The following is a 17271-nucleotide window of genomic DNA, read 5'->3' on the forward strand; positions in this document are numbered from 1 at the left end:
GCTTGATTTAGATGTGCATGTAACCGCAGTGTGTCAAAGTTAGCTGTGGCTACCAGTTCCTTCATGGATTCCTGCCGAAATGAGCTGCCAGCAGACCTAGTACAGCAGAATATCCCGTTTGACATGTTGACTCAACTGCAAAATCTAAAGTTATTGTTGCATTTAACTGATGCTGGGCTGATTGCTTCACTATACACATTAGTGCTTGCTTTTTCTCAAGCGCCAACCTACTGACAACGCTAACTTTGATTCAGATATAGAGGGCTGGTTCCAATTGGCTGTTTCCCATAAGAAGAAAAACTGTCTTTTTCCCTGTCTTTCAGATTCCAAAGGTTTTTGTGCCCGTTGTACTGTATGTTTTTCTTGTGTTTCAGATTTGCAGCAGGTGCCCCCTGGGCTCCAGCAGACCCCCGTGACCCTGCAAAGGATAAAGCAGGTATAAAAAATGGAGGGATAACTTTTCTGTTTGTCTTTTTTTGTCTTCAATCAGTATGCTGTCACTTTCTGCCTCTGTGCATTAAAAGTAGGGTAAGGGATTCTTTGCGCTTTTTTTGAAATCAAGTCAATATTTCCACATCACCATTCCAAACCGTGCACTGTATAAAAATAAATATATATATTAAAACAAGAGCTTCATACACCGATGACAAAACTGGCTCTATAGACTATATTAGGCTTATTGTTGCTGGTACCTCTGAGTATTTTTTTTTAATTTAAAGAAGAAAAATGGGCTTCAAAACCACTCTTCAGACACCATTGGGTCATGTGACTAATGCTTCATCCATTGTATTAACAGCTTGGTGGACTATGAAAGAGAAACAGAATCCACAAGATCAGCTAGAGTTTCTAAAGCTCCTGGGAGTGAGAGGAAATGGAAACCAAATGCAAGATAACAAGAGAAGATAGTACCTGTATAAGACTGGGAGAATGGAATCTTGCTAGTCTCGCTAGTAAGTAAAAAGAGGAAAGTCAATGTTTCATGATGCCCATAAAGATGTGAAAAATAGGATTTAAATTTTTGAGACAAGGATTTGATAGAATAACATGTTTAATTTGGAGTGGCTGTCACAGAAGAGATAACGCTATAACATAGGATTGAGTTTCATAAACTACTGAAGAGTTCATAAAGCTGACTGCTGGACATTGTTGGATGTATATTTCATATATCAACACATTGTTGGATGTATATTTCATATATCATCACGTATGTCCTCATATGACTTATTAAACTCTGCTGTCTTATGAAAACATTGCAATAATGCCAGGCTACAAGATGGCCTTGGAGAGGGAACAGCCTGGGTCTGAACTGATAAGGTGCAGGTTTAAATACAGTCTGGGGCCCCTACGCAGACCAGATCCCTTTGGAGGCAGACAGAGTTCTGCAGGCTGGATCTCCACAATGCATTATGTATAACTATAACGCCAGGTGATCTTGCTTAAATAAAACTTATAAAACGTATATCTTGTGTACCGTGGTTGAATTGGTTTGATATTGGATATTGGATATTCGACATTCAACACCCATAAAACTTGTGATACATACCACTGATTTTGGTCAAACCACTTGTGATGTGTTCATGGTCATCTAGACTATATATCACAAAACAGTAATTATTAAAAAATCATATAAAAAATCATATATATGGGCTGATTTAAAAATCATATATATGGGCTGATTTAATGTGGTTTAATGAATTCAACACCCATAAAACTTGTGATACATAACAACACTGATTCTTTTATGGGTGTGAAATTCATTAAACCTCATTAAATCAGCCCATAATATGATTTTATAATAATTACTCTCCAGTGATATATGGTCTAGATGACCATGAACACATCACAAGCAATATGACCAAAATCAGTGGTATGTATCACAAGTTTTATGGGTGTTGAATTCATAATATCCAATATCCAATATCAAACCAATTCAACCGCGGTGCCTTGTGTTTGCTCTATATGACCAAAAAACTCAGAAGCAGCTAGGCTGATCTCAACACGTGTCTCATTATTGTACAATAATAATCATAATTGTAATAACAATAAGAATAATAACAACAAACAATGATAATAGTGATGTGATCATTATTTTTCTTATTATCAAAAATAATAAGAGTAACTGATTGTGACGTGAGTTTCATTTTGGGAAACAAAGTTTTCCTGCTGACGTGCTGTTGTCTGACTCATCCCAATTCATTCCGATAAAGAATTCCAGTCCAACGAAACATAACCACTGCTATTTGCCCTCAGTTTCATCCAGATAAATTTAGTTTAAGTTAGTTAGTTAGCACGGATTGGTGGGCGTGTCTGTTTAAATCCTCCAGATCAGCCGACGGCGGCTCTAAAGTCATTAGAGGCCAGCAAAGCCCGCCCACGTAAACGGTGCAGATGTAGAAAACGATCGGTCATCTCGCCATTATATGTTTGTTGATGAGCGTCACACGCGTTATTTTGACTAAACTCGGAAGCGTTTGGACAACTTTTGCATTCAAGTGACTATCGATCATGGTTAAGCTGACTTTAAAAGACAGATCCAACGTTGGTCTGGATTTCTTTGAGTTTTTGAACGAGACTGATCGGACATCGATCCAAAACAAAAGTCAACTAAAAGACATTTACAACTTGGAGTTCAGAACCAGGTGAGATGTCCTTCCTGTGATGCCTGTGTGTGTATTATGGTTATTATTATTATTATAATTTTTAATGTTAAACTTTATATCCTAAAGTAAATGGTGGTGTTTCTGTTGTAGGAACAACGGGACCAGAGATCCAAATTTTAGTTCAGTTTTGTATGGATTGAGACAGTACAGCAAAGTGCAAGTGCGGGGAGGTAAAGTCCTCTTCAACTCCAAGGTACTCACTTCTACACCCCACTTTTATCACTTTCTGGTTTTTGTCAATGACCATTGTGGGTTTTCTTTCTTCATTGAAAGGGTAGGCTACCCCAGTGACCCTTAAAAGGTGCAGATACTGAGAGGATGATCTTATTTCTAGTTAAAATGTCTAATTTTTAGTCAGAAAATCTCATTACACTTAAAACAAGAGTAATTACCAGAAAAATAACTTGTTATTTGACAATTTTCACCTGTTTCAAGTAAATTCTCACTTGAAATAAGTAGAAAAAATCTGCCAGTGGGACAAGATTTATCTTCTCAATTGCAATCAATCTTGTTCCACTGGCAGATTTTTCTACTTATTTTAAGTGAAAATCTACTTGAAACAGGTGAAAATTGTTGTTTTTTCCAGTGATGAGTCTTGTTTTAAGTGTAATGAGATATTTGACTTAAAATGAGACATTTTAACTAGAAATAAGACAAATATTCTTGTTAAGATTTTGAGTTTTTGCAGTGTAGTGGGGAAACTGGTTTTGAAAAGAAGCCTGTGTGACTCAGAATCACTGTCAAGATCACATGCTGTCATAAACAAAAACTCTGATCTAGAAGAGGAAACACCTTCTGGATATCATAACGTCTTCAGACTCTGCATAACACTCCCTTGTACCCTCCGCTATTGTTCTTTTAAATGCTGGAAGGAAAAGGTAGTGCGTGAAAAAGCATTCCCTCTTAAGCCTAGGTCTATATTATGATGCGTAAACTATTGTAACTTATTATGTATAGTTTATGTATATTTACCATTGTGTGCTTCTCCTGTAGCAAAACTATTCGCCCCCTTGGGGACAAGTAAAGTAATTGATTGATAACCCATGACCTCTGATCACGACAGTGGCATATCGGGTACTTATTTTTCCCTGAAAACATAAATAAACCTCACACATTTGTTTCTCTAGTATTTTTGGATTGCTGAGTCAAACTAGGCCCACCTTAACTTCCTCTGCTGCTCTATTTTGGGAAATATAACTTTTGTTGAGACCACAAAGGAGAGAAAAAACTGTTCTTGATATGTGATTCAGCAGCTTCCATATCAAACAGCAGTCAGGATTCTGTTCATGGACTGTAAATAAAAGACGGACACACCCATTGTATCATCACCAAGTTGTTTGTAAACTGCTGCACTGGAACCTCTAGGATGGCATTTGCCCAACAGTCTCTTTAGAAAAAAACAGACTCTGACTCTTAAAACCAATTTTGGGAAAACTATGTTTCTTTGATGACAATTATTTTTAGATTAAATTTTGTACAACATGCAGAAAAAAAGTGCTGATACTGGTTTACTCTGCAGAACCCCTTAATTTAAAGACACTGTAACTCTCTACAGGGCCCCCTTTATGTCTTCAAGAAGAAAACTTGATAAATGTGCCCTGTGTCATGCAACTTTTTCTCTGGTCAGTAATTCCAAGCATCTATGGATTTTCGTGCACGCCGATTTTCCGTCGTTTGAACCCTGTGCTGCAGTCGTATCACGCCCATGTACACATAATTAGAAATGTGAATGTCCCAGACTAAGCAAGCTGTTACCTGTATCTTGTTCTGCAGCATGTTGTGGTAGGTGGAATTTCAGTTGAATGCTGCAGGTTGTGAAGTGTCCTTGAATTTTTTAACGATTGAGCTGTATGAAATTGTATTTACTTTTTTTTCATTTTGGTAGTGTCACTCAAAGCCTGACATTATTATTTTAAGTTTAATTCATTTTTTCATACAATCTGTGCTTCTCCTTTAATGGATTGACATTGGTTGGAAAGTTCATTATATCACAACTGAAAGTTTTTCTCACTTTCTGATGCCCGGCCCTCACTCCTTCCCAATCTCCCACACGTGTTTGCTGCATGTTTGGACTGTGGTGACGCTCTGACACTGCTAGACGATATTACCTGTGCTTTTACCAGCGGCGCTCCGGCTCCAGTGTCGTGGCTCATGTCACGGAGAGAAACAGGCCTTGAGTTGAGAGTATATACACAAAGTCCAAAATATGTCAAACGAATAGTATATAAAACATAAAGAAAGCAAGAAAATAGCAGAAGAAACACTGTTGTCTTCATGAACACACTGGTAAGTTGTGGCTAAATACTGACAACAGACAACCTTTTTTTTTATTGTGAGCTCTGCAGATTCCTTAGATTTTCTAGCACAGAAAACAAAACAAAACACGGCTGTTTTAACAAGGTCAAGCAGTAGATAAGCTTGATCTCATGGTTAGGTGCATTTGTGAGGCTAGATTATAAAATCATTCTAAAATAGTTGAAACCAATATGCTAACTTCTGCCATTTCAATTAAAAATCACATTCTTAAAATAGGATATATATATATATATATATATATATATATATATATATATATATATATATATATATATATATATATATATATATATATATATATATATATATATATATATATATATATATATATATATATTGTACGATTCAAAAACCAATGTGACATGATTCTGCACAGGTCAGAGGTCTGTATCTGGACCAGTGGCACTCACCCAGGAACCAGCGGCCGCAGCCCGACCAGAATGGAGCAGCGAGCCCTGAGACCTTACAGGCCGTCAGCGCTGCAGACGACGCAGAGACGGGAGTTAGAGCCCGGAGAAAGCTGGCCAGTCTTTTGATGAACAAACTCAAAGCTGAACGGTAATGGGACTCCTCCTCTGATTGCTTTGCTGTACTCATGTTTCTATTCAACTCCAATTTAGTACCAATTTACCAATCATTTTAAATTATATGGCAACTTCAGTCAAACCGTTTAATGTCTATTTGATTAAAAGAACGCTGGAATGTGCTGTTGCTCTTCGGACTATAAATAATAAACATATTTAAGTCTCTTGCAAACACATAAGACAGGAAAGAGAATTTGTAATGCTGTTGAGGAGAAACTACCTGATGCACTCCATTTAAACTCCATCACCTGCAAGCAGATGTCCCTTCCCACCATCTGTGTTATTTCTTTGTGCAGAAAAAAAAACAACTAAAGCTCGACTCTAATTTTATGAACACTCTGCTTCGTCTGATACTGCAAGTTTCTGACCTTTGCCCCTTTTCCACCCCCAGGAATCAGTTCATCTCTGATAAACACGGCGTCAGCATCACTTCCGACATTCCGTTTAGCAACGGAATATATACCCTGTGTGTCGAAAACACATTCGAGGTATTTATGCCACACATTTTCACGTCATCTCTGATGGATACCTTTCAAAATTCTCCCAATCCAAAGCCCAATGTATATATATTTTTAATTTCTTATCAACAGTATGCAATTAAACTGAGTGTGAAAAACACCGGAACGCAACTTGTGTATTTCACTTACTACACTCCACTGCATTGGCTCAAATGCTTAAGACTGCAGGATGAGCACCGCGTGACCAAGCAGAAACCTCTGCCACTAAATGCAGGTAACGCAAAATATCCCAAGCGAGGTCACTTATGTTTGAACTGATGAGCGACTTTAAAAACATTTTGTTCTGTTCTTAGGTGAGAGCTACGAAATCCAGGTTGACTTCCAGTGCACTGAGGTGGGTTTCTATCCAGCAACACTGGCGTTCGAGTTCAAAGAGAACTTGCAGTCCTCCTCCTTCTACATCGTGCGCTCCATCGAGGCTCGGTGCGTGACATCCTTGGGCAAAGAGCTGGCACCTGTATCTCCTTACAAACCTCGCTCCCTCGCTGCCTGGACCGCCGACCCCGAGTGCAATATTGTGGATGGAGAGCGACCTGATGGGTACTATTATACTGTATATGCAGCGCTGTTACATAAAAAACACAGAAAGTCTAATAGATGAAGTGTGCGTACTGCGTGTGTTTCATAGCAACAAGCTTAACTTTTCCCGTGTCATCTCCCTCATTAGGTTGTCAGTGATGCGCCTGGAAAACGCGAAGCCGTTGAAACATTACAAAATACCAGCGTACATGAACCAGCTCATCAAATCGCTGAAGCAGCCTGGTTTCTCTTCTGATCAAAGGTAAAATCACTAGTTTCATCGTTAAATGAGTGAGAAGGAGACTAGTGTCCTCTTGTCTCTTTAGAAGGATGATCCTGGAGAGCCCCTTGCGGTGGGAGACCTACGCAGAGAAGTTCCACCTGCTGCTGTATTTGGAGGAACTTCAGATGGAAGTGGACATCAGGAGATACAACATCCCTAACGCTGACAAAGAATACGCCGTCCTGCGACGAGACCCGAGCAACAAGAAAGTTCTCGTTCTGGAGGTAAACGTGCAACTTTTCCCCAGACAAGTCATTTTTGACAAATAAAGCCGCTCTAAAGATGTTTTTTCCTTTGCTCTTTGGGGGTGGTGTATTACGTTCTAGTGTGGTGCAACGGTGACTTAAATACAGCTGTGCATACAATTAAAGGTCTTTCAAATAGGATGTGGTATGTACTGCACCTTCCCCTGGAGTTGAGGTGCAGCAGAGAGAGAAGAGTGCACCAGCGCGCATCGCACCCACGCCGGGCAGCGCTTGTCAGGGGAAAAAAATAGTCTCCAGGAAGTGGTTAAGAAACATTAACTAGTCTTTCTACTAGACACAGAGAGAGCTTGGCTTCAGATTTATTAATGAGGGGGAGGAGATTTTTTTATTTAAAAGGGACAACACACATTAATTAACATGAGCACTTGAGTCCATCATGTAAATGTGCCACATTTAGCCATACAGGCTAATTTACATCTGCAGTCCCTGGCAGGTTGATGGTATATATAAAAAACATTGAAAGAGAACACACTAAAACACTAGAGCACAGAGTACAAACAATTAGTAAAAACCATGACATAACTCCGAATAATGACAAACAACATAAATGAAGAACTATAGCACACAAACACATTAGCTCACACAAAAGCACATAAACACAAACGGGTAGTAAAAACAATAACCTGACCCCAATACCAGATTATGACAGCATGTTTGATTATCCAGTAACCGCTGTTTTGTGTTTTTAGAGAATGAATGAAGAGATGTGATGTTCCTTAGTTGTATGGGTATAGTGTTCCAGGTATGAGCTCCTAGATGATATCCTCTGAGTCCAGGGAGAGTTTTAGGCCCGTCTAGGAGCTGCACCTGCACACTGACCTGTTTCAGGTGCAGCTCCGGTGACGTCTGGATCAGTTTGGGATGAGAACCTCAAACGTTCAAAAAAACTGGAGACGGTTTGGAGCTGCTGGGGCAGATGATCGCTTTAAAAGAGCATTTCACTGTAAACGTAAAACTCAAAAGCAAATTTCTACCATTTTTAAAATACGCCTTTTGAGGACGAGTTGCTTTTTTCTATACAAAAGCAAAGTTTTAAATCTGTGATGAAGTGAAAAAGTGACAGTGTTGATATACTGTAAGGAGTGTGATGAAGGTTTTATGCTTGGAATTATGCTTACAGGCTTTATGTAAAACAGTGATGATAAGCATTGCTGGTCCTGCTTGCAAAGTGATTCAATAAAACAGACAAAGTACAACTCTAAATATTTATTGTTTCTCTTATATTGAATCCCTGGGAAAGGGGAAGTTTGTCTTTTTTTTTTTTTTTTTTTTTCCCCACTGGCGCACAGACATAACAAAGACTGATTTGCTGATTTGACTTACTGTCACACTGTCAAAGATTAGAGTTGCACAACAATGCTTCCAAAGGTCTGTGATGAAAGTCATCTAATATATCTGTGAGAGGACAGAGCAGTTCTTGACAGCCACAATGTTACTTGTGACTCTGAAAAGTGTTCAGGTTCATTAGAATATCAAACACATCTATGTACAGCCAAGACTGTTCAAGATGTTACTCCAACGTATTGCCAGCTTGTTTGCTCATATTAAAGTAATGCGTGTTAGTGCAAAGAAACTGCTGCTAGTTCCTTTACTTCTTCTTAAGTTTGCTTTGTTTGGGACATTTTGGGCCTTGCAACAATGGGTGAATAGAAATCAATTAATGGCAGCGTGCAGATATGAAGTCTGGTATGAAACTGTTACCTCCCTCTCGCCCACTTGCGGTCTGTGCCGGCAGAACCTTGCACAACCTCGTTTGCGGAAAGATGACTTGCAAATAAAACCTGGCAGAGGTGTGGATGTGTTTCATGTAAGGGTTATAAAATGATTATGTAAACACGTTTCTGTTTCCTGATTGGCATGCAGATGGGTTTTCACTTCCGGGTTTCCTCCAGCGCCAGGTCTTCTGGTCGCTGCACTGGGAGGAAGAGCCAGCTTTGAATTTTGAGCTTCCAAACGGAAAATGTGTGAAAAAGGAGTTTTATTTCTGTCTAATAAAGTAAAACCCATAATGCTTCAAAGTAGTTGTGGTAATGGTGTCTAACAAACATTATTTATTCTTCCTCACATTACAGTTGTAAGGTGTTTCCTGTCATATTTACAGACTCAAAAAAATAATTCCCCCTTTTTTATCCTCTGTTCGCATGCAGGTGCCTGGCGTGTCCGAGAACCGGCCCTCTGTGCTTCGAGGAGATGCGCTGCTGATGTATCCCCGGGGAGAACCGGACGTGAAGTACCGCGGCTACGTCCACAGTGTGCAGCTGGACAGCGTCAGACTGGGTTTCGCTTCCGAGTAAGACGACTGTACTCGGTGGAGAGAAATACGGTTTCCTGTTGAACAAACGAAACATTTGGTACCCAGTATTTAATCTGTCTTAATGTTGTTGCAGGTTTTTGAATCGCTATACAAAAGGAAATGATTTCAGCTTTATAGAGGGAATAAAGTTCAGCCTTGAGTTCACCATCAACCGTCTGACGGTGCGTGTCCAGCACCGAGCAGCAGAGCTGGCAGCTGCACACGCGTTGAAAAATGTGTTGTTTCCTGCCCCGCCCCCATCTCCATGCCAGCAACCTCAGCTTCCCAAACTCAGGTAGACAAGTACCACGAATGTGAAGTTGATTTAGTTTCATTAAACTCATGCTGGGAGTAGGGTTGCCACCCGTCCCGTAAAATACGGAATTGTCCTTTATTTGAGAAAAAAATGTTGCGTCCCGTATTGAACTAATACGGGACACGATTTGTACCGTATTTTCATTAACTTTTACACCATATTCTAGTTGAATTATTGAAATAAATTAACTTTTACACCATATTCTAGTTGAATTATTGAAATAAATTAACTTTTACACCATATTCTAGTTGAATTATTGAAATAAGTTAACTTTTACACCACATTCCAGTTGAATTATTGAAATAAGTTAACTTTTACACCATATTCTAGTTGAATTATTGAAATAAATTAACCTTTACACCATATTCTAGTTGAATTATTGAAATTAATTAACTTTTACACCATATTCTAGTTGAATTATTGAAATAAATTAACTTTTACACCATATTCTTCACCTGTAGGCTATATTACATCTGGGCTGATGTGGACATACAGTAGCATAGGAGGCTATTTCAGTTACTGGTATGGTTGGTTGTCTGTACAGTCATGCAAGTTCAATGCTATTAAAGCACTTTAAACTTTAAATCAAAGCATTTTGTTTTTTCATATAAAATAAACACATTTTTATTCAGTTTAGAAGTTTTGGGGCTTTTTTTTTGGCTCCTGTGCTGCTGAAATCGGGGCGTCCCTTATTTCTATTTCTGAAAGGTGGCAACCCTAGCTGGGAGGCAGATCTGAATCAAAAAGGAATGCCATCTGCTTTGTTTTTAAGACTTTAATAATAAATATTTTTAAATGACTGAAGTCCCGTACTTCCCTAAACAACAGGAAATGCTGCTTGCTTTAAAGCCGCCTAGGCCGGATAGCCTCCCTGCTTGTGATTCACTTCTTAACATCACCCCTCCCTGCTCTTCTTTCTTTTTCCCGAAAGTCTGTTCGACAGGCAGCTGGAGGGAAACTCGGAGCAGTATCAAGCAGTCCAGCACATCGTTGCTGGCTCGTCCAGACCCGCCCCTTACCTCGTGTTCGGTCCACCCGGAACAGGTACTACAAGCTGCAGCGTGAGCCTCTTTTCTGCCAGGCTGCTGCTGTGATTTAAATCACACCAAACACCATAAACTGAACAGTATTCAGTCTATATGCTTCTTATTACAAGTTTAAACTGGTGCTGTTGTTGTGCCATCTTCCTCTTTTTAACTGAAAACCCACAAATGAGCATCTCGCCACCTCCAGAGACGAATTAGAAGGCATTGCTTACCAATGTGAACTCACTTGTGCAATCAAATAGCAAGTATGAGTGTAATTAAAGAATCTACAGTGCTTTTTAGCTCCACCTGCTCGTGGTCATGCATCAGAATGATGCCACAACCTGGGATGGTTGTTTTGGTCGCCACTGCAAATTTCAAAAATAGAAATAGAAATAAAAAAAGTAAAAAGCATGCATTCTGATGATGAAATGAAAATGTGTATTAATTTCTGCTGTCTGATTAGCCTCCTCTCCGGTCCCTGTGTAACATTTCTCTACGGTTCAGTTGTTTTGACATTCCTCCAGTAAGCTCCCACAGCTGCACGAGAGCATCGCATTTTCTCAGTTTATGCACATCTGAGTTATTTTGACTAACGGTAGGAAGTTTGGGACTGGTGTCTTCTTTTGACACTGATAAACAGCAGCAACTACACAGACCTTTTTACTAAATAATTTGTTCGGTTTGGTTACGAGGCGGAGTTGCATCCCAGCCATCAGCGTGATTGTTGTGACGGTACACCCTGTAAACAGACGCAACTAAAACGCTGGAAGATGTTTTGTCTCTGACTTCTCCTGTAAGACTCTCAGGGATTTGTTCATTTCAATGTTTTCCGACACTCCTATACACAGCCAGTAGAACGATGCAATAAGGGACTCTGATCAAATCTGAACAAAATCCAAAAACAAAAAAAATATTTTAAGTTTAATCAGCCATTGTAATTGTGATGTTTTCTGTTCTTTTGAGGTAAAACTGTGACTGTTGTGGAGGCCATCAAGCAGATTGAAAAGACTCAGGCCTCCTGCTGCATTCTGGCCTGCGCTCCCTCCAACAGCGCTGCCGACCTGCTTTGCAGCAAGATCATCCAACACGTGGATGAGCATAAAGTGTACCGCATGTACGCCACCAGCCGGGACCCAAACCTTGTCCCTGATAACATAAAGGTCAGGGATGGTTGCTAGGCTTTCATTTCATTACTACTTGCATATTCATTCCCTTACTCATGTAATGTGCTCATGGTTTAATTACGTTAGTGGACGTTGTGGTGCATCACAGTAGTCGATCAGGACCTTTCACTCGCTTTTGCTGCATCATACAGCTTTACAGTTTTGCTGCCATTAATATTTAAGTATTTTTCTAAGGTCTTTGTGCACATTGTGATGCTTCACAGGCATGCTCTAACCTGGTAGGGGACTGTTACATGTTCCCTGAAAAAGAGAAGCTGATGGAATATAAGGTCATGGTCACCACCTTGTTAACAGCTGGAAGGTAGTCGATACCTCACTCACACTGCTTTTTGCTCATCTGCATGACACTTTTTTTTTTGTGTAATACGTCATATGTCCCCTGACACACCCCATTATCCAAACTATAACCATTCAACGGCAAGCAGGAGCTTGTAGGAAGTTAAATTGATAATATACAGTTGATTTCTTCAGGCTTGTCACTGGAGGAATTCCTGCTGGACACTTCACTCACGTGTTTGTGGACGAGGCCGGACACGCTGTGGAGACTGAGTGTTTAGTCCCAATTGCAGGTAGGGAAAACAAACGTCATTGTGTTCTTTAATAGCATTTCATTCCTTTATGCAATCAATGCTTCTTTTTTTTTTTTTTTTTTTAAATGGTACATAGGATTGCTTGAAGCAGAGTCTGGTCAGCTTGTTCTGGCTGGAGATCCGAAGCAGCTCGGACCGATTCTGAGATCTCCATTTGCCTTGAAATACGGGATGGGTGAGGTCATATTCACTCCTCTACTTGTGCCAAGTTTGCACATTTTAGTTTAGGCAGTAGTGTGGATTCAGTATCTTTGCCTGAGTGTTAAACAGCTGTGCCGTCTGCAGGAGTGTCCCTCTTGGAGCGCTTGATGACTGATTTCCCTCTGTACCAGAAGAGCGACGGTGTTTTCAATAACTGCTTCGTCACCAAACTGCTGCACAACTACAGGTGTGCTGGAAGGAAGGCAGCAGGCTCGTTCACTGGGAGCCTATCATACCTTTTTAATAATACACACTACTAATGCTTTTTCTTAGGTCTCATCCTGCCATTCTGAAGATTCCCAACGAGCTCTTCTATGATGGCGAGCTGCTGGCTTCTGCAGATGAATATGCACGGAACTCCTACTGCAGTTGGGAATACCTTCCCAAGCAGGTATACACAATGGGGTTGATTCTCTAAAATCTCAATACAGTCTACTGCAAATGTAAGTGATCTTTGCCAAGGGCACAGGTGTAATCTCATACCATCACACCCCCTGGCTTTTGGATAATTTTTTTTTCTCACCGTTGAATTTTTCACTTTACGAGACAACACGGAGAACGAAACTGAACCAAAATACAGCAACATATAGCAACAATCTGAAGCAGATAAATATACATAAAAGTCCTGATATACCTGTGTTCACACACATATAGACTCATGCCTAGATTTGCATGTACTTGCAAAAACATATGTGTACCTGCACACACATCTTCATAAGTAAAACAATAGGATAAACAAACAAAAAAAGGTGGTGGAACAGTACAGCTTTACCCCATTATGTTTCTAGGAAGTTAATCTAAGCTTGCCATTTTTGTAAGAATCTCTGTGGGTTAACTCTTACACTATACATGATCTTTTACAGTAATAAAGTTAATTAACCCAATGAGAGTAATTGGGGCTATCCATTTCGACAGAATACACCTTTTTGCGGCCGACATGGCCAACCCAAAGAAATCAGCTGAGTGTACTGAGTTGAACTGAAGATTTGAGTAGTCTATAGCAGTGTGTACAGTATGTTCTATATCCTTCCACCACTGTTTAAGCTGTGGACACGCCCAGGTCAAATGTAGGTTCCCTGTCTTAGTTTTACATCTGTTGCAGCGTGGAGATGCGTTGTCTTTGAAACGGAAAATGTTTCCCAGGACTGTAATATACTCTTTGAATAGTTTTTCAAATTTTGTAATTTGTGTTAATTAATCTTTTTTGGTGCATCTGCTAGCAGCTTTTGGATTTTTAATTATAATCTGGGTGGTGCTTTTCCTCTTTCCTGTCTTTTATGTGCTCCAAACAGAAGACTGTAAATATTAATCTAGATAAATAAACCTTTATTGCAGAGAAGGTGTTTGGATGTGGAACACAAGTTGGGAGTTAGAGAGTTGGAGTCTGACAACTCAAGGCTCAAAACTGCATTCAGCTTTTGGAAACTCTAGAAATCACACTTAAGCTTGGAATCTATGAGGCTTTTGAGATATAATGGAACTTAGCTAACAAAGACCTTATATGTGGAGACAATAATCTTAGTTTAGTCTGTTTAAAACCAGGAATCCAGGCCTTTTATGTCTATAAAGACTTAATCTGTCGTCATTAATGAGAAAAGCTCATCTCAGCCCGTCTTGATCATATCGCACAGTTCTATTAAGTTAAATACATTTAGCAGCACTATGTCTTGCTTTGTGTGTAGCTGCATATCTACGTCATGCTGTTTATATGTAAATACAGCCTCAGGTGAATGAGGTATTTTGTTTGGATGAAACATGACAGGTGTTGCTTCCTGCATGTGTTTCAGAACTTCCCAGTGATTATGCACGGGGTGGCTGGAGTTGATGAGCGTGAGAGCACTAGCCCTTCGTTTTTCAACGTAGCAGAGATTGAAAAGCTGATGGAGTATGTAAAAAAACTGTTGGAGACGCAAGGCAAGAAGGGCCTGGCCAAAATTGCACCCCGAGAAATAGGCATCATCGCCCCCTACAGGAAGCAGGTTAGAATTGCTTCCCATCTAACTTCACATTCAGCAATTCAGTTTATTGTTGCATATTACCTAAGTTTAAGCCATGTCTTTTATGTCTTTCTGCTGCATAGGTGCAAAAAATCCGCAAGGCCCTGGAGAAGGTCGGGAAAGAGTTAAAAGTGATGAACATGGAACATCTCAAGGTAAGTTTAAACATTTTGCATTGAAATCGAATGGGTTTTAGTGTTTTTAATGTGAGATTGTGTTTATGTCAGGTTGGTTCGGTGGAGGAGTTCCAAGGTCAGGAGAGAAAAGTGATCTTGGTGTCCACAGTCCGGAGCAGCTCTCAGTACGCAGAGTACGACAAGAAATTCAGCCTGGGCTTTGTCAAGAATGAGAAGGTAAAAAAAAATAAGACACACTCGCACCCTGTATGTTTGCATATCCTAATATGATCTTTTGTTGCCCCAGCGATTCAATGTAGCTGTGACTCGAGCCAAAGCCCTGCTGATTGTGGTGGGAAATCCCAGTGTGTTGGGCTCGGATCCTACCTGGTCCCGGTACGTGTCAAATGAACACCCAGCTAGAAAACTGGAAGAGAGATCCATTTCTAAATGTTATTTTCATCTTTATATATTTGCAGTTTCATCCAGTACTGCAGAGACGAGGGAGGCTACGCTGGCTTCAGTCAACCAGAGGACGAAGACCAAGTGGTGGCGAGACTCGCTGCTCTCTACATCGACATCGAGGCCACAAGTAACCAACGTGTTTCTGCTACACGTTTAAAGTGTTATTGACTACGTTCTCGAATGACCCTACTTTCTTCCTGTATCTTTCCTCACTAGTTGAGACTGCTGAGAGTCTTGTTCAACAGCACCTGGACCCAGAGTGGAGGAACGACCTGTGAGCACCAGGCAAGCCTGGACATCCAACACTGGAACTTGAAGGGATTCATTGACATTAGATGGATATATTTTTTTACCAGATTAAAAAAAAAAGAGTTGATTTTCACTTTTCTGACTAAAAAGAATGACACACGTCCAGCATTCACAAGACAAAAACCCACCAAAGTTAACCTAAACATAGCACTTACACCACTGCAATCACTTTTATCCAGGCACGTGCATGTGGTGACTAAAATATTAAATACTGAAAAAAAATACCCTCGACCCTCAACTATTCTCTCAGGCTCGTCACTTTCAGAATTTAGAAAGACAATTTGTTAGGAATTTGAATAAAGAGTAAATTATGTATGAACTGTATGTCCTCAAACTAGATATTTTGAGTCACTGTTAAAATGTTTGTAATGTCTTTCATGAAAAAAAATATTTAAATATTAAAGTGCAATAAAGCAAACCTTTCAGGTCTTCCAGTCTGGCATGTCATTTCATTTGAACTCCACACAGTTTTTGTAAATTATAACCAAAAGGTGGGACAAAAAAATAACACCCTGATATTTACTTTATTTAAATGTATTAAACCAAAATTACAAACTGTTATACTGCAGCAAAGAAAAAAAAAAAACTAGTGAAGACAGTGTAGTATATTAATACTACATTTGTACATGCTAAATTGTCAATACTTTATTCTCTAAAATTAATTGTATTTTTTGATGGTCACATTATTTGAGGAGGGGGGCAAATCAACATGCAGGCTGTTCAGGGGTAATGCTAAGGGAAGGAGATCCCATGCCTTTATGATCTGTTTTAGAACAAGAAGCAAAGAGGCATCTTATGAAATGACGAGGGATTTCCACCACGATGGATTATCCAACTGGACCCACTCATCTCTGCAGCACTTGCACCAGCTGTTTGGCGGAAGTGTCATTCTGGCAGAACATGTGCACATCCAACACATTTGAGAAATATTTACTCAGCCAAAATGCACGATTGTTCTTCCCAGACACAAACCCTCTGTTAAGCCTTGCAAGGAACTAAGAGCGAAGGTCCTCAGTTCCTCACCGGCCTTGCCTATTCCCTTAGCACCTGGCAAGGGTTAAACAGCTGGTGAAGCTGAGGTGAGGAGATGGCACTTCTATAAAGAGGTTTGAGTTTACAATGTGGTTGTTAGGCTTGAGGCAGACCTCAGTCATGTGAAATGACCATATACTGGAACTAAACCACCAGTGACCAGACAGAAGGCTGGGCTGAGTGAGAGCAGTGATGTCTGAGCCAGTGTGAATCCAACTGCCAGTATTGTCCACAACAATGTACCACTGTCTGCAGTGCTTGTTGAAGCTGTCTCCATGAACAAGAGAAACAGAAGTATAGCCCAAACCCTCCTAACAAGTTGTCACTGCTGCTTCTGTTTTATGTAGTGGATAAAAGTGTGAAGAGGCTCAGACTTTTGAACTTTGCAGAAAAACAACCGTTGGAACAGAGTCTTGCCGACAGCACCTGGTGAAATACAACTTTTAGTGTATAAAATTAATATTGGTACAACATACAGAAGGATCAAAAGAGAAGCTGGTGTACAAATGGAGACCAAGTGGTACATGCAGGTTCATAAGGAGCAGGAATGGAGCGAATCTAAAAGTGCCAGTCATGGCTGAAAAGAGAAATGTT

General features: G+C 40.0%; 1 protein-coding gene across 1 annotated transcript; it reads left to right on the forward strand.

Moving 5' to 3' along the window:
- The first annotated feature begins 2430 nt into the window (after positions 1-2430).
- LOC133456473 (putative helicase mov-10-B.1) lies at positions 2431-16065 on the forward strand. The gene is made up of 23 exons (XM_061734953.1): positions 2431-2639; positions 2751-2853; positions 5353-5534; positions 5952-6048; positions 6151-6292; positions 6372-6618; positions 6746-6859; positions 6924-7104; positions 9294-9436; positions 9534-9734; positions 10687-10799; positions 11747-11943; positions 12171-12268; positions 12439-12536; positions 12634-12732; positions 12843-12945; positions 13032-13149; positions 14546-14737; positions 14839-14910; positions 14983-15108; positions 15179-15267; positions 15351-15463; positions 15553-16065. The coding sequence occupies exons 1-23, from the start codon at positions 2506-2508 to the stop codon at positions 15612-15614; spliced, it is 3024 nt and encodes a 1007-aa protein (XP_061590937.1). The 5' UTR covers positions 2431-2505; the 3' UTR covers positions 15615-16065.
- Positions 16066-17271: the final 1206 nt, after the last annotated feature.

Source organism: Cololabis saira, chromosome 12, assembly GCF_033807715.1.
Source record: "Cololabis saira isolate AMF1-May2022 chromosome 12, fColSai1.1, whole genome shotgun sequence".
Classification (NCBI taxonomy): Eukaryota; Metazoa; Chordata; class Actinopteri; order Beloniformes; family Belonidae; genus Cololabis; species Cololabis saira.

Excerpts from the sequence above, each read along its gene's own strand:
- LOC133456473 (XM_061734953.1), top strand. The coding sequence starts at position 2,506 with ATGGTTAAGCTGACTTTAAAAGACAGATCCAACGTTGGTCTGGATTTC. Across the intron at positions 9,437-9,533 it reads AGACTGGGTTTCGCTTCCGA|GTTTTTGAATCGCTATACAA; the intron begins GTAAGACGACTG and ends ATGTTGTTGCAG. Across the intron at positions 11,944-12,170 it reads TTGTCCCTGATAACATAAAG|GCATGCTCTAACCTGGTAGG; the intron begins GTCAGGGATGGT and ends GATGCTTCACAG.